The following is a 23,325-nucleotide window of genomic DNA, read 5'->3' as shown; positions in this document are numbered from 1 at the left end:
CCAGGCCACCCTGAGGCTGGGGCAGGAACACCTCGGCGAGAGGAAACGGCCTAACAGGTCCAAAACCTGAGCGTGGGCTGGACCTGAGACAGTCTCTCCAGGGCCCTGCTTCCTAGACGACACCATCTCCTCTGCAGCCAGCCTCTCCCCTCCCCCTTCTCTAGCACAGTTCACCGGGGGTGGGGGGGCCCACCCCAGGCCCCGCCAAAGCCAGAGCTGAGTGGGGATAGGAAAGGAAGGGCCTGGGCTATCCGGAGGTTAAGGGCAGGAAGTCTCCCGGAGGAGGAAGGGGGAGGAGGGGTCGGCTTCAGAGGCAGTCACTCCAATGTCGAGCAGCAGCTTCAGCAAAGTGCCCAGGAGACTCCTGACCCCCAGCCCCGGCTCCCAGGGCACACTCCCCTTTAGCTTTCTAAAAAGACACTGCTCTAGGGGAACCACAACTAAGCAAGCACTGTCTCTCCTGTGCAACAGCCCATAGAGTCTAATCCAGGTGCTCCACAGCCCCGAGCACAGCCTTCCGGTGTCTGGTCCCCCCTTTCCAACACTGTCGGCTGCAGCAAGTGAAAGTGGAACTTCTGCGTCTGGGAAGGAGAGACCCAGACTGTTACTGCCAACGGCACATCCACCACGGGTTGGAGACGGGAGAGGGGTACCTCCCGAGGACACTGAGGACAGGTAGGTCACAAAGAGGAGCGGGGCGAGATGCAAAGGATCAACCAGCACAGCCAAACGGTTGCCAAGCAACGAAAGACAACCTCACCAACAACTCCCAGCATGTCAGCTCACCCACTCCCGCTGGAGGCCCCAGGGATCCACTTTAGAAGCCCACATTTACACAACTCACAAGGTACCTCAGGTAGAAACATCATCAGATCTATTACTTAGCTGCTTACCCTATAAATTCCTCGAATAGTCTGTCTGTAAGCCAAAGGCCATCCCACCCCCCACCCCGCCCCGCCCCGGGGCCTAGAGCTCTACCAACCCACAGGGAACATTCCATGAATACAATTGATGATGGTGGTGATGGTGCTTTCTAGATCAGGAGAACATCTATCCAGAAAGAAAAAGAAGAGGATGAAGGAAAACCCTCCCCAACAAAAGGCATCCAGCCTGGGTTCACAAGTGTTCTTTGGGCTTGAGAGAGAAGCCATCCCCTGGACCACAGAAATCTGTTTCCGTTATTCAATAGTAATGAATGTTTCAGCCACAGGCTGGAACCAGAGGAAGATACTGTCCTCTGTTTTGGGGACATTCAACCTCACCCAGGCAGGCCACCTCATCACCACATTGTAACCTTTGGAGGGAGGGGTGCTCCCTGGAATTGAGCCGTGCACGGCCCTTGCAACTGTACACAGCAGCCCTGCCCCCAGGCCTGCATGCCAGTCCCGGCTAGGATGGACACGTGCACAGCAGCCAGAGGCCTCTGTGAGCAAGAGGCTGAACACACCTGCCTTAAGTTCAGGTCCACAAGCCTGCTCCACAGCCCATCCAGAGGCACGTGAATCCTGGAACTGAACATGTCCGCCGTCAGCCAGGTTCCAGTGTGTGGACCCACAGCTCCTTCCCCAGACCTCCCAAGGTCTCTTTGGCAGGAAGATCACTATCGTAAGTTCAAGTCAATCAATATTTACTAAGCCCTTGCTACATGCCAGGCTCTATACTAGGAGCCAGGGACGCTGAGATAAAGCAGGACAGACAGATGGTGTCAACACGGCATAGCAAGTACGACGGTGGAGGGGCTGTGAATGCTAGAAGAAGGGACTCTGGAGGGATGAGGAAGTATCTGGAGAAGGTCATGCTTAAACCAGATCTTGAATGAAAGAAAAGTAGAAGCCTGGCAGGAGAAGTGGGGGGAGGGGATTAGGTAACAGCCTAAACACGAAGTGTGTACCCAAACTCTAAATTACCAGTGGTGGGACTTCCTTGGCAGTCCAGTGGTTAGGTCTCTGTGTTTCCACAGCAGGGGGCACAGATCTGATCCCTGTTCAGGGAACTAAGATCCCAGAAGCTGCACAGCACCCCCGCCCCCCCAGAAAAAGAATTATCAGTGGTAAACACCAAGGCAGGGGAGGCGTGGGATGCTGGGCCAATGGGCAGAAGTGGGTGTGTGGAGGGCTCTGGACCCCATAGTAAAGGTTTTGGCAGGCGACACAATGACTTTTAAGCAGGAGCAACAAAAAAAAAGGTCAACTCTGCGTTTTGGGTAGCTTTCCCTGCCCACCCAGTGGAGACAGGAGGTCAGAGACCGGGGGACCTGCTAGGAATGTGTGACAGGCGTCCAGAGATGTAGGGCAATCTTCGTCCCAGGAGAGGGGTGCTCGGATCGACGACAAATCTACCTCTGTGTAAAGATGGTGTATGTGGAGGCTGGGGGTGCCTGAGTCAGGCTGCGGGTGGGGGGGTGCCGCCTGGACCGCCAGGGGGCTCACCCCAGCTGATTCAGCAGCTGTGCCTGGAGTCTGACTGGGGAGCTCTTCCCTAATCAGAGAGAGGGCGCCGGACAATACTCAACATGGCTCGGCAGGTTGGGGCAGAGAGCAAACAAGCGAAATTACACAGCCCTGGGCGAGGAGTGGAGACTGGCTGGGACCCAACCCTGATTGGGGAACCGGCTCCACACGGCCACGTTCACTGGTCCACCCTCTGCCCTTGAGTCCCAGCTCCCGGAGTCTGTGCATTCTGGCCGTCAATAGCCTCATTGAGGGATCAGATCACGTGCTCCAAGCCCCAGAACCACACACCCTACCTCTCACTTTCAGTGTCAAGCCCCCTCACGAGGACCTCCCAGGCAAACACAGGTCAGGAAAGTCCAACAGAAATACACACAGTCCCCAGGAAGGCAACCATCACGGCCTACCTCGTGCTTCTCTTTCAGGTCCATGGGCCCAGAGTACTGCAGGCATGCCCAGAGGAAGGTGGCCACCCCCGAAAGGAAGGTTCCTCTGCAACATCTACGAACCCAGTGACTCTGTCACAGTCACCGTGACATCTGGGGGAAAAAAAGAAGAAAGAGGTCCCATGGGGCCGCTTCTGTGAAACACAAGAGGATCACCTCAACAGTCGAGCAGGACGTGGAGGAGACGGTGCCCTGACCGCTGGGCCCCAGCCTGTCCTGGCAGCTGGCAGCTTTGTGAAGTCAGGAGGGAGACGGCTACGGAGGGGATGCTGGAGGGCTGCAAGCTTCCCCTCTTTTAACCCTCATTTTTGGAGGCATGTATGCTTTGTTCTTTGACTTGCTACCTTTCAGCGAGCAGGAAAAGCCGTGGCTCATTAGCTCTTTATTTTTGGCAGCACTGCATGGCATGCGAGATCTCAGTTCCCCAACCAAGGATGGGACCCACACCTCCTGCAGTGGAAGGGCAGAGTCTTAACCACTGAACCACCAGAGGAGCCCCTCCTCGTCTCTTTAAAAGAGAAAGTATGGGACTCGCCTGGTGGTCCAGTGTTTAAGACTACGTGTCCACTGCGGACGGTGTGGGTTTGATCCCTGGTCAGGGAATTAGGAATCCTGCATGTCACATGGTGCAGCCCCTCCCCCCAAAAAAGTGAAGGTAAACTGGAGTCTAGATACAACTGGAATAATCAGGCAAATGGTGGAGAGAGCGGCAGAGATGAGGGGGTAGAGACTTGCTTGCTCCACCTTGTGGGAAACACACACCGTATGCAAACACGTGCACGCCCAGGGCCACGGGCCTCTCTTGTAGCTGGTCAATGGGGCAGTGCTCACCTGGGCGGGTGCCCCAGGCTGAGGGGTCCAAGGCAACAATAATGGGGAAAATGAAGATTAGTCTCACCTCCTCCTCCTCCCTCCCCATATAACCCCTGACCCTCACCCATTCACACTTTATAATTTCAGATGAGTGTTTGGGTAAAGTGTGCATGCATGCGTGCGTGCAGGCTAAGTTGCTTCAGTCGTGTCCAACTCTGCGACCCTATGGACTGCAGCCCGACAGGCTCCTCTGTCCATGGGATTCTCCAGGCAAGAACACTGGAGTGGGTTGCCGTGACCTCCTCCAGAGGATCTTCCCCACCCAGGGATCGAACCCACGTCTCTCACGTCTCCTGTATCGGTAGGCGGGTTATTTACCACTAGCGCCACCTGGGAAGGCCAATTAGCTGCGGAGAGAGCAAAGTAACCTGCTCTCTAACAGTTCTCTTGGGGCTGACAGCACAGCCTTGTTAAGAGGAGCTGCTCAGAAGCCCAGGAGAACTGTCTAGAAACAATTAAAAAAAAAAAAAAAGCTGTGTCCAGAGGACCCCAGGCAGGAGGCCCATGCGCAGCAGGCACTAAATCCTACCCACATTCCCATCCGATCCCTCACGGGCCTGCATGGCTGAGTCTGCCCGTCCCTCTGCTCTGCCAAGCAGGGCTCTCACAGTCCTGGAGGTCAGAGGCAGCCAGCTGACATGGGATCCAGGGAGGCTGAGTGCACATCTCCCAGAGGCCGCTCTGACTCGGGCACCCAGGCCCTGTTTACAAGGACAGCTCAAGGTCCCCATGACAGTCCATCCCAGCGGGGGCTGGAAGAGGCAGTCACCGCACAGAGAGAGGCATCAGGAGCCAGGCAGAGATTCTGCTCAACTTCCCCGCCAACACTACCAGGGTGAGACGACTGTGCGGCCAGCTGGAACCACAGCAGCTCCAAAAGGGCAGCCAGGAGCACGACATTCTTCTGTGAGTCTCTGTGTTCCCATCACTCCATACATGGGATTCTGGGAGAGAGCCGGCCCTAACTGCCTAATTCGAAACCAGTAGCTGTGTCCTTAAAGGGCCAGGTCTACTCCCCGCCCATGGTGAAAAAACCCACAGGCTTCAAAGCCAAACACCGGTGGGTTCAAATCCTGGCTCCATCATGTGCCAAGTGCCAAATGACCTTGGCGGATCACCTGCCTCTCGGAGCCTCCGTATCCTTGTTCAGTGAATGGGAGTGATGCTACCTATTTCACAGCATTAACACTGATACACACCCATACGTGCCTGTGTGCTGTCTCTTCACTCATGTCCAACTCTGCGACCCTATGGACTGTAGCCCGCCAGGCTCCTCTGTCCATGGGGTTCTCCAGGCAAGAATACTGGAGTGGATTGCAGTGCCCTCTTCCAGGGGATTGTCCTGGCCCAGGGATCGAACCCACGTCTCTGATGTCTCCTGCAATGGCAGGCAGGTTCTTTACCACTAGCACCACCTGGGAAGCCCAACACACATCCATAAAAATGACTAAAATGAAAAATACTGACAGTACCTACTGTTGGTGAGGACACGAACTTGAAAATTACTGGTGGGACTATCATATGGTATAACCACTTAGGAAAACATTTTGGCAGCCTCTGATAAAGTAGAGGTGACTGCTGAAAAAGGCGGGAGTTAGAGGCACCAACCTCTGACACCACCACCTCATCCTCGGAGTGTAGTGGAAAATCCACGTGTAACTTTACAGTCAGCCCTCCGATTTACGGTCCTGCCTTTATGGATTCAACCAACCATGGATCATGTAGCATTCTGGTTCGTATTCAGTGAAAGAAATACATATATAAGTGGACTCATGCAGTTCAAAGGCCAACTATAAACACTTATTAAATGACCAAGTAATCAAAATATACACCCTCAAAAGTATTCATAGCAATTTCATTCAAAGTAGCCCCAAATTGGAATAATGCAAAATGTCCACTCACAGGTGTGCAAATGTCCACTCAACATTGAAAAAACTAAGATCATGGCATCCAGTCCCATCACTTCATGGCATATAGATGGGGAAACAATGGAAACAGTGAAAGACTTTATTTTCTTGGGCTCCAAAATCACTGCTAACGATGACTGCAGCCATGAAATTAAAAGATGCTTGCTCCTTGGAAGAAAAGCTATGACAAACCTAGACAGCATTTTAAAAAGCAGAGACATTACTTTGCCGACAAAGGCCCATATAGTCAAAGCTATAGTTTTTCCAGTGGTCATGTATGGATGTGAGAGTTGGACCATAAAGGAGGCTGAGCACCGAAGAATGGATGCTTTCAAACTGTGGTGCTGGAGAAGATTCTTGAGAGTCCCTTGGACTGCAAGGAGGTCAAACCAGTCAATCCTAAAGGAAATCAATCCTGAATATTCACTGGAAGGATTGATGCTGAAGCTGAAGCTCTAATACTTTGGCCACCTGATGTGAAGAGCCAACACATTAGAAAAGACCCTGATCCTGGGAAAGGTTGTAGGCAGGAGAATTAGGGGATGACAGAGGACAGGATGGTTGGATGGCATCACCAACTCAATGGACAAGTCTGAGCAGGCCTCGGGAGATGGTGATGGACAGGGAAGCCTGGTGTGCTGCAGTCCATGGGGTCGCAAAGAGTCGGATGTGACCCAGTGAATGAACAACTACCACTCACAGGTGAATGCATGAACGTGTTATGGTTAAGGCACATAATGGAATTCTACCCAGCAACAAATACATACATGCAACTGATACATACAACAATGTGGCTGAATATCAAAAACATCTGGTGAGTAAGAGAAGCCAGTCACAAAAGAGTGCCTACTGTATGATCCAATTTACATAAAAGTTATTGTTGTTGTTTAGTCATTAAGTAGTGACTGATTCTTTGCGACCCTATGGACTGTAGCCCACAAGGCTCCTTTGTCCATGGGATTTCCCAGGCAAGGATACTGAAATGGGTTGCCATTTTCTTCTCCAGAGGATCTTCTAGCCCTAGGGATTGAATCTGTCTCTCCTACATTACATGTGAATTCTTTACCACTGAGCCACCTGGGAAGCCCATATAAACTTTAGAACAGGCAAAACTAATCAATCATGGCAGCAAGCAGATCAGGAGTTGCCTGGGGTCAGGGAGAGGGAATGACCACAAACGACACAGAGATCTTTTGTTTAATATTGTGACTGTGAGTGGTGGTTATGGGATGTATACATTTGTCAAAATTCTTTGAACTATATACTTAATGGGTTGGCAAAAATATTTGTTCGGGTTTTTCACAACATCTTACTTTTTGGCCAACCTGATAAACAGGTATGTTTTATTGTATGAAAATAGAGTTGCTTCCATAGAGCTGATTCTCAGAATGTACAGTGGAATCTGAGGTACAGCCGATCTTTAAAATGCCTAGCACATGCCAGATGTGGCCCATCTAAAAGAGAAAAATAAAGAAGCATTTATCCAGGGCCGATAGTGTGTTACAATGGCAGATACTTGGAAAGTCTAAGGAATGGTCCTGTTTTCAAAGAACTGTAAGATGAGGTCCCTTCCCTAGAGGGATTTAAAATACAGTGGTTTGGGCTATTCTGAAAAAAAGATAACTGAAATTCAAGTTGGCCTTGAAACACTAAATGAGAATTGCCAACAGGTGCGTAGGAGGAAGACTTACCTAGGCAAGGGTCACAAGTCCAACCAAGGCACCGAGGAAGAAACGCAGAAGCCTTTTTGAAAGACAGTGATCTGACCTATTTGGTTAGAGCAGAAGGCCTGAGTAGGTCAAAGTGAAGAAATAAATGAAAAACCACACAGGACAGGGAAATCGGGAACTCTTGCAACAAAGGCACCCTGAGGAGTCACTGGAGGTTTCTGAGTAGGTCTCAGGATTTTAAGAGGGTAGAGAATGGATCAGAGGAGAAAGGGAAAGAAATCACAGGCAGAAGAGTTAGAAGAAAATGACAATCACCCTGGTTCGCTACGATGAGTGTCTCAACAAAGGAGGCAATGAGAATGAAGTGGTGGATGCTTCCTGTTGCCAGGCTCAGAACCAGCATTAAAAAGAGCTAAGTAAGTGATGGGGGCTTTCCTGGTGGTCCAGTGGATAAGATTCCTCCTGACAACGCAGGGGACATGGGTTCAGTCCCTGCTCCAGGAAGATCCCGCAGGTCTCAGGGCAACTGAGTGCGTCCAGAGCCCGTGCTCCACAACAAGAGAAGCCACTGCAGCGAGATGCCCAGGCACCACACCTAGAGAAGAAGACAAAAGCCCGCACACAGCAGCCAAGACCAGCGCAGCCAAAAGTAAACAAACCTTTTTCTTTTTTAAAAAGAGAGCTTAAGTGGGTACCCAGCTGAGGACTAGCTGAGGAGCTGGCTGTCCATACCTCTCTGTTAGCTATGGTGGCATTCTAGGCACAACCAACACATCAAAAACACAATTTGGTGGACTTCAGCTAAACAGCCGTGTCTAAAGTGTACTGACTGATGCGGGAGGGAGGGAGGTTTTTAATCACCAGTCTCAGAGTTCTGTCCTTGGTGGCATCCTAGTCAGTAGTTTTATCAGTGACTTGGTGAGGAAACAGACGGCATGCTAATCGAATTCTTGGGTAGCACAAGCCTGGAAAGGAGATCAAAGTCAAGCTCCAAGATCTCAACAGGCAGAAACGATGGGCCAAATGTAATAGATTCAACTCAACTATAAGAGATTCAAAATTAATTCCTGTCCTTAGGTTCAAAAACTACTGTATAAAACATTCTAAAGCAATTATCCTTCAGTTAAAAATAAATTTAAAAACACTACTGTAGAAAACACTGTAAAGCAATTATCCTTCAATTAAAAATCAATTAATTTAAAATTTTTTTAAAACTACTGTATAAAACTACTATAAATGGCTTGCATGCTAAGTTGTTTCGGTCGCGTCTGACTCTTTGTGACCCCATGGACCACAGCCCGCCAGGCCTCTCCCTGGGAAGATGGGATTCTCCAGGCAAGAATACTGGAGTGGGTTGCCATGCCCTCCTCCAGGGGATCTTCCCAACGCAGGGATCAAACCTCCTGTACCAGCAGGCAGGTTCTTTACCACCAGCACCACCTGGGAAGCGGTTTCGAAATAAATGGCATGGCCACCCAGAGTTCATTCATATTTAGGTCAAAGAACTGATGCTTTCCAACTGTGGTGCTGGAGAAAACTCTTGAGAGTACCTTGGACAGCAAGGAGATCAAACTAGTCAATCTTAACAGAAATCAACTCTGAATACTCATTGGAAGGACTGATGCTAAAGCTGAAGCTCCAATAATTTGGCCACCCGATGAGAAGAGCCGACTCAGTGGAAAAGACCCTGATGTTGGGAAAGACTGAGGGCAAGAGGAGAAAGAGGCAACAGAGGATGAGATGGTTGGATGGTGTCACCGACTCAACAGACATGAGTTTGAGCAAACTCTGGGAGCTAGTGACAGACAGGGAAGCTTGGTGTGCTGCAGTTCATGGGGTTGCAAAGAGTCGGACATGACTTAGGAGACGAACAACAATAATAACAGACATGCTAAGTACCCCAAAAGAGAAAAGTAACTCTCCTGCTTGTACATTTCAGAGCACAGAAACAGCCAGGCTGGAGAATCTATGACGCGAGAAATAGTGGAAGGAGCTGAACCAGGGCTAACCAGGAGCTGAACCAGCTGAACCAGGAACTGAGCTAAGGGCTAACCACCCTTAACTAGGACACATACCAAAAACATGTCAGGTCTGAGCAGGGCTAGAAGGGCATGATGGCTGCCAGGGGAAAGAAGGGCCAGGCTTACTCTGGGAGGCTCCAACGACAGGGCCTAGGCTAGGGTAAGGAGGCTACAGGGAGGCTGACTGAGACGTAATATGAACAATATCTTCCCTTCGTTTTTGTTTTTTGGCCACAAGGCTTGTGGGATTCTCAGTTCCCTGACCAGGGATTGAATCCAGGCCACGACAGTGAAAGCCTAGAATCCTAACCACTGGGCCACCAGGGAACTCTCGAGCAATTTCATTACATAGTTAAAATTGCATTTAAAAAATGGAAGAGGCTACCTGAGAGGCAATGGGCTCCCCATCACCAGAGGGATCCAAGCAACAGTGGGAAATTACGGAGCTAATAAATACATCAGGCAGCAAATAAGAAAGAGATGACCTTCTATGGTCTCTTCTAATTCCAAGAGACTATGAAATCAAGAAATCCAGGAGCATCTACCTATGAAAAGATGCTCAACTCCATTCACAGTAAGAGACAGTCAGATTAGACTACCCCAAGGGAACAAAGCTGGAATATTTTCACCACCGGACTTCAAGGTTCTGTAAAGCTACATTAATCAATGCAGTGTGGTATTGGCCTGGTAATAGAGTCTAGAAATAGATCCAGACAAATATAGTCGATTGATTTTAGAGAAAGGTACAAAGGCAATTCAGTGGAGAAAGACAGTCTTTTCAACAAATCATGCTGGAACAACTAAATAATCAGATATTAAAAAAAAAAAAACCCAAAGTTTGTAAATATAGCTTGCACCATATACAGGAATTAACCAGTAATGGCTCATAGAGCTAAATGGAAAAGTAAAAAGAAGAAATAGTAAGAGGAAAACCTTTGTTAACTTTGGGTTGGATTTCTTAGAGTCAATACCAAAAGCACAACCTACAAAAGATATTAATAAATTGGAACTGAGTAACTGAAGACAGAAGTGGGAGGAAGAGTTTTCACTGTATATGCTTCTGTGCCTTTTGAATGCACCACATGTATCTTTAAAAAAAAAAAAAGCCACAGCAACCTCTCACTTCTGGGTATATACCCACGAGATGTGACATCAGGGATGCAAAGAGATATGTGTACACTCGTGTTCACAGCAGCATTATTCACAACAGCAAAAGTGGAAGCAACCCAAGCGTCCATCAACAGATGAACGGATATACAAAATGTGGCTGATGCATACAATGGACTATTAGTCCATCTTAAAAAGGAAGAACATTCTGACACGTGCTGCAACATCAAAGAACTTTTCAGGCCTACACTATTTGAAATAGTGAGTTAAAGTCGCTTAGTCATGTCCGACTCTTTGTTTGACTCCGTGGACAGCGGCCCACCAGGATCCTCTGTCTGTGGAATTCTTCAGGCAAGAGTACTGGAGTGGGTTGCCATTCCCTTCTCCAAGGGATCTTCCCAACCCAGGGAATGAACCAGGTCTCCCACATTGCAGGCAGATTCATTTCCATCTGAGCCACCAAGAAAGCCCAAAGTGAAATAAGCCAGTCACGAAAGGACAAATACCGTATGTTTCTTCTGACACGAGGTTCCTAGAGGAGTCAAATTCCTACAGACAGAAAGTAGAATGGTGGTTTCCGGGGACTAAGGAGCGGGGAATGAGGGGGTAAGTGTTTAACAGGGACAGAGTTTAAGTCTGGGAAAATAAAACAGCTCTGGAGATGGATGGTGGTGATGGGTGTTTAACAATATGAATGTACCGAACACACCGAACTGGTTAACATGGTAAGTGTTGTGTTATGTATATTTTACCACAATATATTTAAAAAGTCAGCAACTTCTGATTTTTAAATTGGTTCTGGCTTACAAGCAGTGCATTCCATGACGACTTTAGGGATGTTTATGGTCAAATTCAATAAAGGCTTTTTTAAAAAAAAAGAAGATACTGACATTAAGAAAACTAAGTTCATATTATATAATTATACTATTCATATTCATACTATTCATTCGTATACTATTCACACTATAGTATTCATATTCTTAATTATAATATTTCTAGTTTCCCAAAGGCCACTGTGAGCCCTGAAAGGGTCTCCTTCCCTTGGGGACCCCTCATTCCCCATCACTTCAGGCCTCTGGATGCAGGCATCAGCTCAGGTCTAATCTGGCCCTTAACCTACTTGCCATGCCATGTGATCCTGTTTACTACTGGCTCGGCAGCCGCAGGCAAAGCTTATTATTAAGCTGGTCACCAAACCACACATTCTGGCTGGCCGGTCCGTTCGGAAGAAAAACATTCCTACTGCGGCTTAGCCTTTAGTTCACCTGTGTACTGTAAACAAATCTGGGCCTGCTCAGAAACCGGGGTTCAAAGAATGTTTTTAAAGCAGCCTATCTTTTAGGTAGAAAAAGATGCTCTCATGAAAACTAGGCTGACACACAGCAGAAATTTACACAGCATTATAAAGCAATTATACCCCAATAATAAAATTTTTTAATTAAAAATCTCATTTGGAGAAAAAAAGCACTTAGCAACTTTTGGAAAAAATGAAATAAATTATGATATATGGATTAAAAAAAAAAAAAAAAAACAGAACTTCCCTGGTGGTCCAGTAGTTGAGAATCCATCTGCCAACACAGGGGACACGGGTTCGATCCCTGGTCCAGGAAGATTCCACGTGCCTCTGGGCAACTAGGCCCGTGTGTCACAACGACTGCAACTACTAAAGTCTGAGTGCTCAAGAGCCCACACTCTGCAACAAGAGAAGCCACTGCAATGAGAAGCCCTCACACAGCAATTAGAGAGCAGCCCCTGCTTGCCACAACTAGAGACAGCCCTCAAACCGCAACAAAGACCCAGTGCAGTCAAAATAAATGAGTAAATAAAAACAACAATGCTGACACAATAATCAGATTAAAAAGATTAGCACCCACTGATCAGCGGAGATGTGCCAACTAAGACTGGGAACCTTCACACTTAAACACCAGGAGTGAGTGGATTTGGGAAAGGTTATTATCAGAACTCAAACTTGAGTTGGGTGAGGTTCAGTCACGCCTTGGGTTGTAGGTCATGGTCTCCAGCCTCCAGGGTCTAATGCTCGATGATCTGAGGTGCAGCTGATGTAATAATAATAAAAAACAAAGTGCACAATAAACATAATGCACTTGAATCATCCCCAAACCATCCCCCCGTAATCCACGGAAAAACTGTGTTCCATGAAATCGGTCCCTGGTGCCAAAACGGTTGGGGATGGCTGGGTAGCTCATGTTTACAATAGCATGCTTCCCTCTCTATACAGAAATTGTTTCCCAAGCTCAACATTAGGGAAGGACCAGTGGGAGGAACCAAAGGATTGCAACCTGCCTTTCTCATGAGTTCCGCAGGAGTTAAGCTTTCCAAAAGGCTGATTCTCAACCCTTGGAGCTGGTCCTCCCTAGCAACTTCTCAAAATAGAAATGTGAAGGGCTTTCTGTTTGCTCCCATCTCACCGCCCAGCCCTGGCTCTCCCGGTCGGGTCACCACAAACAAGGAGGGGGTGGAGGCGGTTCAAGGGCAGTTAACTCTCACTTCTTTGGCAGCTGGTTATCAACGGGATGGTTTGTACTCCACCTCCCTGGGCAAGGCACTTCTCCATGGTCTTAGCCAGTTTCCCTACTTGTCGTTCTGACAAAAATCAGTGAGAAAGGACGTTGCAGCTGAAATAAGCCTTCCAGGGTATGTGGATTTTATGTGAACATCCAGCCCCAGTTTCACACTTAATGACAGTCTACATTCTAGTGTCTTCTGATCTTCATAGCGATTTTTTTTCTATTCCATGGACCAGTTTTACCTTTCTCTTTCTTTTTTTTTTTCTTTTACCTAATTTTTTAGATAATGAACCTGGTGCCCTTTTTCCTTATTTAAAACTACCTCGCTGGAACACGTTGGCTCTTCTTTTGCCCAGATCACCATAAAGACATACCACCATATTTATTCTTCACTGCTTCTTGACTTCTTTCTGTTTCCACACTGCTCTTATACACAATCACACTCTCTTAATAACACCTCTAATTACACTGCCGAGTTCCCTGAAACCAAGAAAGTGCTACCTTGCTCTGACTCCACTTGCCCCACCCCCGCCTCCCCTGAGAATCACTAATTTACACCCACAAAGAGAGACCACAATAACTATTAATCAGCCAGTGAACTACTTGTTGGTTACTTAAAATTAATAAATGCAAAATATATTAAGTAAATGCTAGACCCCATGCAAAGGGATTCCCTGGCGGCTCAGATGGTTTGTACTCCACTCCAAGAATCTGCCTGCAATGCAGGATACCTAGGTTCCATTCCTGGGGTGGGAAGATCCCTGGAGAAGGGAATGGCAAACCACTCTGATACTCTAGACTGGAAAAATCCCATGGATAGAGAAGCCTGGTGGGCTACGGTCCATGGGGTCACAAAGAGTCGGACATGACTGAGCGACTAACACACACACAAACATCCCATTCGAGGGATGCTATACATACAGACCACCTTATTTAAGGCTCACAACCACCCTACAAGAGGCTGAGAAAAAATAGGGAACTTGGTTTTCTCGGATCTCACCTAGGAAAGGACATGCTCTAATGGGTAAAGAGCTCAAGAATCTGGACTTGATGACCTTGGTGACCCTGGCCCTGGCCCTCCCAGGTGGCTCAGTGGTAAAGAATCTGCCCGCCAATTCCAAGACACATGGGTTCGATCCCTGGGTGTGGAAGATGCCCTGGAGAAGGAAATGAAAACCCACTCCAGTATTCTTGCCTGGGAAATCCCATGGACAGAGGAGCCTGGCGGTCTATACAGTCCATGGGGTGGCAAAAGAGTAAGACACGACTTAAGGACTAAACAGCAATAGTTAGTTCCCATATCTGTAAAATAAAACGTTAAAACTCCCTCTTGACTTCATCTTCTAAGAGTACCCAGGCTTAACTGAAGTAAGTGTCTTGGATAATGCACGAGAAAACTAGCATCCTCCCGGTGTACAAAATCACACACCAAGAAGGAAAATAGGATTCAACACAGCACTCCCTACCTTTCCCCCACTCTCCAAGAGCCACACACACACACAAAGAGGGTGGGATGAAGCAGCACGTGACCATATCAGTGAGCACTCCGAAGTGCAGCCGGTGGTTACACACCAATGAAAGAGCAGGGTTTCCCTCGTATCTGGCACCGGGCAGGGCCTCACGTCGCTGCACACGAGGGACTCAGTACAGGCTTCAGCGGTGAGCCGCTGAGCAGCCAGAGCACAGCAGAGGCAGCATTTTAAAGGGTGCCAGTGACTCCTGCTGCTTGAAACCTTCGGGAAAGGTAGAAAGGGGCGGGGAGGGGGAGGCGGGGCACGCTCCCAACTGCAACCTCGCCGCCGCTTTGCGCGGAGAAGCAGCCTCCGGTTCCGTCCACCTGGACACTGGGGTCGTGATCAGCACAAGGCCCCGGCGGCATTTGAGAGCGCGCGCAGGGGAGACAACCGTCCGAACTGAGGGCGGGAGCGGGGGCCCTCCCAGAGACCCTATGAATAAACTGGACGTCAGCGCTGGAGGCCGTCCGGGCAAGGGCCCATGCACGGTCATTCCCGGGGCAGGGAGTCTTTTGTTGGCGGGAGGCTTCGATTTTTGACGCGGGACCCCCAAGGGGCCAAGCCAGGGCCGAGGGGCAAGTGTGAGCCCCTGAGAGGAAGGAAATGGCCAAGAGCTGGAGGCAAAAGCCAGTTCCTGGACTCCTCGACCGAAAGGGATTCCCCCGAGGCCATTCCCTGGGTGCAGACCCCAGACTCCCCTCCCCTCGGCCAGGAATCCCGAGGCGGAAGGCCGGGCCCCACGCCCCTGTGCTCCCCTTGCTTCGGGCCACGGGCCTTCTCGTACTTACCGGGGCCCGGGGACCGGTCTTCCTCGCCCGCGTCCTCTCCCCTCCCTGCCCCCTCCTCACTTCACGTCCCCTCCTCCAGGGGCCGCGGCCATGTCCGTTACTGGCAACTCCAAAGGGGTTTGCCTCCTTCTCCGACAATGGAGACCGCTAGCTCGCTCGCTAAAGTCCTGGGCGCCGATTGGCCAAAATCCGAGACGGGGAGGATTTCCAGCTTCTTATTGGCAGAGTGGAGCGCGAGGCTGTAGCCACAACCGCCCCTCTGGGAGCCTGGCGGAATTGAGTGCCAAATGCTGCCGGCGGGAGAGCTCACAGCCGCTGTCCATCCTTGAGCGTCGCTCTCCGGCGGTTTCTGAGCCAGAGGTCTCAGTCACGGACAAGGGCACGGCTTTCAGCTCGATTCATTTTCCCACGGAATTATCCTGGAAAGATCGACAGGGCCTTCCGCCCCCCGCCTTTCTTTTTAAAATAAGCCCTTTGCAGAGCAGAGCGCCTGTCTCCGACTTCTAACTACCCTCCTTGTTGCTGGGAACAAATGCCTTCGAGACACATCGACGCTCAGAGACCTTGGAGGAAGCCCCTGGGGACCAGTACTGTTCCAATCAAAGCTGGAGAATCTAAGGCAATTCTGCAGTTTTCTCCTCAGCTTAACTGAACTCTAAGGGGAAAAGCAAGTTAAAAAAAAAATTTTTTTTTTTTTTCTAGATAGAGACATCGCCTGGGAGACCTCTCTTGGGAAAACAAAGCAAGCTGTGTCAGTATTTACTTCTCTTTTCCCAGAGATCTAAGTCTGGAGAGTTAGGGTTTTGTTTTTTGGTTTTGTGTCTGTTTATAAAATTGAAGGACAATCATGGCTGGCCCCGGGAAGTAAGAGCCCCTTTTCCCTATTAATGAATTTAATTATGTAATTAAAATCTCCTTTCTTTGCAGCTGGACAAGAAGGTGCCATTTCGGTGCCTACTCTTGTATGTTTGAACTGTTTTATCTGTGTCTAGAACTGGTAGACTTGAATCTTAAATAAAACTGATGGAATTGTGTCACTTTCCTGCAAACAAAAATCTGCAGTTTATCTCTGCAAATAGAAAAAGTCCAAATCTCTCTGCCTGACGTTCAAAGCCCCTCATAAATTGACTCAGACATACATTTCTAGGCTTAACTCCCACAAGCTGAGCTATTCCTACAGCCACAGATCTACCACTATCCCCTACATGCCTCTGGGACTCTCCCACCTCTGCTCCTTTGCCCAAGAGGATTCTTGTGCTTTGCAGATTCCTTCCTACCAATAAAGCCAGTGTTCAAATACACACCCATCCTAAAAGTCTACCTCAAATACTACCTGCCCAAAAGCCTTCCCAGACTTTTAGTCATTGAGACTCTCTCTATAGCATTGTGCTTTTGTACCCTCATTGCATTGCTGCCTTTACAAAAGTATGCTTTGTGCAGTATATTTTTTGTAGGACTTCAGGCTCCTTGATGGCTCAGAGGTTAAAGCATCTGCCTTTGATGCGGGAGACCCGGGTTTGATCCCTGGGTCGGGAAGATCCCCTGGAGAAGGAAATGGCAATCCACTCCAGTATTCTTGCCTGGAGAATCCCATGGACAGAGAAGCCTAGTAGGTTACAGTCCACGGGGTCGCAAAGAGTTGGACACGACTGAGCGACTTCACCTTCAGGCTCCTTGAAGGCAGCTTGGTTATCCTGGCAGTCTCCACAGCACCTTACCTGGAGCCTGGTACCCAGTAAATGTTTGCTGAATTGAACTAGTCCATTGTCTATATCTTCTTTTAACCTCATCCCAGAAGGCTTTGTTGTTCACTCACTAAGTCATGTCCAACTCTTTGGCACCCTGTGGACTGTAACTTGCCAGGCTTTGCGGTTCATGGGATTTCTCAGGTAAGAATACTTGAGTGAGTTGCCATTTCCTTCTCCAGGGGATCTTCCCGACCCAGAGAGTGAATCTGCATCTCCTGGATTGTCAGGCGGATTCTTTACCACTGAGCCACCAGGGAAGCCCCCACCCCCACCCCCTTTCATAAGCTTATATAGCTGCATTGGTGTTACCCGAAAGATGTAGGGTTCAGCTGCTCGCCACTCAAAAGCCAATAAATCAGCCAGGTTGCTGGAAAGGAAAATTTGCTTATTTCAGATACGGGCAAATGGTGGGGAGAGCAGTTCAGTTCAGTTCAGTCGCTCAGTCGTGTCCAACTCTTTGCAATCCCATGAACCACAGCATGCTAGGCCTCCCTGTCCATCACCAACTCCAGGAGTTCACTCAAACTCATGTCCATCGAGTTGGTGATGCCATCCAGCCATCTCATCCTCTGTTGTCCCCTTTTCCTCCTGCCCTCAATCTTTCCCAGCATCAGAGTCTTTTCAAATGAGTCAGCTCTTCGCATCAGGTGGCCAAAGTATTGGAGTTTCAGCTTCAACATCAGTCCTTCCAATGAACACCCAGGACTGATCTTTAGAATGGAATAGTTGGATCTCCTTGCAGTCCAAGGGACTCTCAAGAGTCCGTTGGATCTCCTTGCAGTCCAAGGGACTCTCAAGAGTCTTCTCCAACACCACAGTTCAAAAGCATCAATTCTTTGGGGCTCAGCTTTCTTTACACTCCAACTCTCACATCCATACATGACCACCCGAAAAACCATAGCCTTGATGAGATGGACCTTTGTTGGCAAAGTAATGTCTCTGCTTTTCAATATGCTGTCTAGGTTGATCATAACTTTTCTTCCAAGGAGGAAGCATCTTTTAATTTCATGGCTGCAGTCACCATCTGCAGTGATTTTGGAGCCCAGAAAAATAAAGTCAGCCACTTTTTCCACTGTTTCCCCATCTATTTGCCATGGAGTGATGGGACCAGATGTCATGATCTTAGTTTTCTGAATGTTGAGCTTTAAGCCAACTTTTTCACTCTCCTCTTTCACTTTCATCAAGAGGCTCTTTAGTTCTTCTTTGCTTTCTGCCATAAAGGTGGTGTCATCAGCATATCTGAGGTTATTGATATTTCTCCCAGCAGTCTTGACACCAGCTTGTATTTCTTCTAGCCCAGCGTTTCTCATGATGTACTCTGCATATAAGTTAAATAAGCAGGGTGACAATATGCAGCCTTGATGTACTCCTTTTCCTATTTGGAACCAGTCTGTTGTTCCATGTCCAGTTCTAACTGTTGCTTCCTGACCTACATACAGGTTTCTCGAGAGGCAGGTCAGGTGGTCTGGGGAGAGCAGAGGTCTGTCCAAAGGCTAACTCCCCCACCCTGACAAGCAGGGAGCGAAAGCTTCTGTAGGCTAAAGGAGGGGCTACATGCAGAAACCACACAGTCACCTCTGACAGTCGTCTTCACATTGGTCGTCGGTGGTCTGACCAGCGTCATCTTGGTTGTTTTAGGTGCAGTTAACCTTCGGTTTCAGAGTCAGCTTGTTTCCATTTCTTTGAGGCCAATTCTCAGAACTGTGACAGCTTATTTCACGGTTACAGTCTGGTCATCGTGTAGTTAACTTCTCCACCTGGTGAGGGTTTCAGCATCTATAAAACAACTCAGGATATGGCTCAGAATATTATCTGTAGCCCTTGAGCAGGAACTAAAAGTCTTTGACCATGCTTAATGACTAGACTATTATTATTTGGCCTCCTCTGACTGTTTTCCTTTGTTTCTACATGTTCTCACTTCTCTGACAAACTTATTCAACTAAAGTGTTCTGCAGACAAAAGGCAGGCAGAGGACATGAGGGGCAAGGACCATAGGGTCCTGCTCTGTTTCATTTGGAAGGTTAGCAAATGTAACACAGTCATCCTGCCCTCTTCCACATTGTACCCCAGTCGCCTCTGCCCATACTTATTTCTCTCTTCTGTTAGGTTTTATGAACATCACACAACAAATCTGAGCTTTATTCTGAGAGATCAAAAAGCCATTGGAATGTTTTATGGATTTTTAGAATTTTAAAATTTATTTTGGCTGTGCTGAGTCTTAGTGGGCTTTCTCTCGTTGCAGTGAGCGAGGGCTACTCTTCACTGTGGTGTGCGGACTTCTCATTACAGTGCCTTCTCTTGTTGCGGAGCACAGGCTCTCGGTGCGAGGGCTCAGTAGTTGTGACCCAAGGGCCCGAGAACACACACTCGGTAGTTGTAGTGCACACGCTTAGTGCTCTGAGGTGTGCGGATTCTTCCCAGATGAGGAGTTGAACCCGTGTTCCCTGCATTGGCAGGTGGATTCTTTTCTACTGTGTCACCAGGGAAGTCCCCGTTGGAGGGTTTTAAGTGAAAGAGTGTCCACGATCTGACTGGCATTTTTTAAATCCTCAGTTTGGCTGCTGAGTAGAGAATGGATCATAAGGAAGCAAGAGTGGCTTTGAGAGGCCTAGAGAGGAGGCATGGCACTAACCCGAGCAGCCCCTTGCTAAGGTGGTGGCAGCTGGGCAGCAAGAAGTAGAGAACTTAAGAGATCTTTACAGGTAGACTAGGAAAAACAGTGATCAGTTGAAGATCTGGGGAGAAAGAAGGTTTCTACACCCTGGATTTCATATGACTGTCAATTATTTTTTTTAATCTTTATTGAATTTGTTACACTTGCTTCTGTTTCATGTTTTGTTTTTTTTGGCCAGAAGGCATGTGCGATCTTAGCTCCCCAACGAAGGACTGAACTGCACCCCGTGCATTGGAAGGTGAAGTCTTAACCACTGGACTGCCAAGGAAGTCTCGCATATGGTGTCAGTTATAATGACAAAGTATTTGTTCAGCTCCAGTTGCCTCCAAAGGGGTAATTTAGAGCAAAGTACTGAACAAACCATCAGCCAGAAAACATTCCTCTATTTATTTATGACTTCGCTTCATCTAGATGGAGCTACGAGAGGTGAATCAGGAAATGTGAGTAACTCAGCAGGGCTGATTCAAGGTTTTGAACAAGGAGTGACACGCCGAATCCCAGCCACACGGCAGCGCGCTCCTCCCAGCTCGTACGGGAGCATCCTTCATCTTGCGCCATCCTTTCAGCCTAATCAGGTGTTTAAAGGTGACAGGGTGAAATTGTTTAAGATTTAACTTGTCTGAGCTAAACACCACAATTGGAATGAGTCCCTTGCCAGAAATCACAGTTTCAAGATCCACATTCTGCAAATGGCTAAGTATTGGTTTTTGCTGCAGCCAAAGTTTCAGACCACCCTATGGACACTTACAAGCTCTCTGAAAGGATGGACCAAATGATCAAAGGATGTGGACAGTTTACATAAGAAACTACATATTAGGACTTTTTTTTTTTTTAATGCTGCAAAAAGCTTTATTGTTTCCATTTGATCCAAGGCTTGAGAGAGGGCTCCAGGGTGTTAAAAAGCTGCCTAGTGGCTGCAGAGAGGGGCTTCAGGCAGCCCTGTGTGAGGTGGGTTCTTCAATGGCCATTAGTCTCCAGAAGATCCTAGTCGTGCTTGAGGGTGAGCCTTGCGAAGAGATACTTGCCCAACCCAGCCTGGGGACCAGCCAGCCTGCGGAGGTTGGTCAGGTGGTCACCCGACTTCTTGATGAGTTTCACTTCCTCATCTAGGAAGTGGTTCTCCAGGAAGTCACAGATGTGGGGTCTCCGCGGGTAGAAGCCAGGCCACGCAGATCCAACAGGGCTTGATTCAGGTTCTTCTCTACGAGAGGGGCGGCTTCCATGGCGTCCTGGGTTTTACCCCACTCATCTTGAGATGGCGTGTGCAAGTCCAGGAAGAGGGCGCGGCCGCCACGCTGGTTTTGCAGTTTCAAGAGACGCTCTGCGCCCTCGCGCTTCTCCTTGGCCAATTCGCGAAAAAAGTGACCCACACTCTCCAGGGCCACATCGTCGCGGTCGAAATAGAAGCCCAGAGAGAGGTAGGTGTAGGAGGCCCACCGTTGCATGTTACCCAGGCGGTTGATGGCGGCCTCCACCTCGGTAGAATAATTCTGACGAATCTGGGAGCTCATGATTGGTCGGTAATAATGAGTTTAAAAATGGTGGCTGGTCCTGGTGATCGCGGACAGCTGAGTGGCTGACTCCGGAGGTTGCGACTGGAAAAAAGGTTGGAGGGTGGTCGGAGGCTGGAGCAAGGGGCGTCCCTGGGTCTGTTCTGTCCAAGAAATGTTGAAGCAAGAGACAGATCGGCGGGGCTGCCGAGCGCACTTCCCATATTAGGACTTTTAAAATTTTTATTGGAATATAGTTGATTTGCAATGTTGTATCTGTTTCAGGAGTACAACAAAGTAAATCAGTTATACATATACATATATCCACTCTTTTTTGCATTTTTTTCCCATATAGGCCATTACAGAATATTGAGCAGAGTTCCCTGTGCTATACAGTAGGTCCTTGTGAGTTATCTCTTTTATCTGCCCTAGTGTATATATGTCAGTCCTAACCTCCCAGTTTGCCTCTCCCCCTGCTTTTCCCCTGGTAGCCATAAATTTGTTTTCTACATCTGCAACTCTATTTCTGCTTTGTAGATAAATTCGTTTGTACCCTTTCTTAAGATTCCTTATATAAGCGGTGTCATAGGTATTTGTTTTTCTCTGCCTTACTTCACTAGGTCCATCCAAGTTGCAGGAATTGTTACTTTGGCAGAGAGTTTCAATCTCACTAATAACCAAATTAAATTAAAACAAACCCTGAGGAGACGTTTCTCATCTGTTCTGTTGAATAAAATAATAAAATTTAATAATGCTGAAACTGTAGTGAAACTGGTAAGTTTAAACATTAATTTTTTATTGCAATCTACATGGCCTTGGAATGCAGAATGAAGCAGGGCAAAGACTAATAGAGTTTTGCCAAGAAAATGCACTGGTCATAGCAAACACCCTCTTCCAACAACACAAGAGAAGACTCTACACATGGACATCACCAGATGGTCAACACCGAAATCAGACTGATTATATTCTTTGCAGCCAAAGATGGAGAAGCTTTATACAATCAACTAAAACAAGACCAGGAGCTGACTGTGGCTCAGATCATGAATTCCTTATTGCCAAATTCAGACATAAATTGAAGAAAGTAGGGAACACTGCTAGACCATTCAGGTATGACCTAAATCAAATCCCTTATGATTATACAGTGGAAGTGAGAAATAGATTTAAGGGCCTAGATCTGATAGATAGAGTGCCTGAGGAACTATGGAATGAGGTTCGTGACATTGTACAGGAGACAGGGATCAAGACCATCCCCATGGAAAAGAAATGCAAAAAAGCAAAATGGCTGTCTGGGGAGGCCTTACAAATAGCTGTGAAAAGAAGAGAGCCAAAAAACAAAGGAGAAAAGGAAAGATATAAGCATCTGAATGCAGAGTTCCAAAGAATAGCAAGAAGAGATAAGAAAGCCTTCTTCAGCAATCAATGCAAAGAAATAGAGGAAAAGAACAGAATGGGAAAGACTAGAGATCTCTTCAAGAAAATTAGAGATACCAAGGGAACATTTCATGCAAAGATGGGCTCGATAAAGGACAGAAATGGTCTGGACCTAACAGAAGCAGAAGATATTAAGAAGAGGTGGCAAGAATACATGGAAGAACTGTACAAAAAAGATCTTCACGACCCAGATAATCATGATGATGTGATCACTAATCTAGAGCCAGACATCTTGGAATGTGAAGTCAAGTGGGCCTTAGAAAGCATCACTACGAACAAAGCTAGTGAAGGTGATGGAATTCCAGTTGAGCTGTTTCAAATCCTGAAAGATGATGCTGTGAAAGTGCTGCACTCAATATGCCAGCAAATTTGGAAAACTCAGCAGTGGCCACAGGACTGGAAAACGTCAGTTTTCTTTCCAATTCCAAAGAAAGGCAATGCCAAAGAATGCTCAAACTACTGCACAATTGCACTCATCTCACATGCTAGTAAAGTAATGCTCAAAATTCTCCAAGCCAGACTTCAGCAATACGTGAACCGTGAACTTCCAGATGTTCAAGCTGGTTTTAGAAAAGGCAGAGGAACCAGAGATCAAATTGCCAACATCCACTGGATCATGGAAAAAGCAAGAGAGTTCCAGAAAAACATCTATTTCTGCTTTATTGACTATGCCAAAGC

The 23,325-nt window shown here is 47.8% G+C and overlaps 1 protein-coding gene and 1 pseudogene across 5 annotated transcripts in view; both read right to left on the bottom strand.

Annotated features, from left to right (window-relative positions):
• Positions 1–15,807, bottom strand: part of TMEM94 (transmembrane protein 94) — a 35,424-nt gene extending 19,617 nt beyond the window's left edge. For 4 of the 5 annotated variants that reach the window (XM_040244515.1, XM_040244517.1, XM_040244518.1 and 1 more), the window contains exons 1-2: positions 15,305–15,807; positions 2,858–2,989 (exon numbers count right to left, since the gene is read on the bottom strand). In XM_040244515.1, coding sequence (XP_040100449.1) covers positions 2,858–2,881 — 24 coding nt within the window. In that variant the 5' untranslated portion in view covers positions 2,882–2,989; positions 15,305–15,807. Of the gene's footprint in view, positions 1–2,857; positions 2,990–7,367; positions 7,444–15,304 lie in introns of all 5 variants that reach the window. The other variant, XM_040244516.1, reaches the window with a different exon arrangement.
• A 4,888-nt stretch (positions 15,808–20,695) lies between these two features.
• LOC120866772 lies at positions 20,696–21,247 on the bottom strand (annotated as a pseudogene).
• Positions 21,248–23,325: the final 2,078 nt, after the last annotated feature.

The sequence above is a fragment of the Oryx dammah genome, unplaced genomic scaffold, assembly GCF_014754425.2.
Source record: "Oryx dammah isolate SB20612 unplaced genomic scaffold, SCBI_Odam_1.1 HiC_scaffold_8, whole genome shotgun sequence".
Taxonomy (NCBI): Eukaryota; Metazoa; Chordata; class Mammalia; order Artiodactyla; family Bovidae; genus Oryx; species Oryx dammah.
The sequence above is the reverse complement of the archived record's forward strand: the minus strand, read 5'-3'. Positions and strand labels throughout refer to the sequence as shown.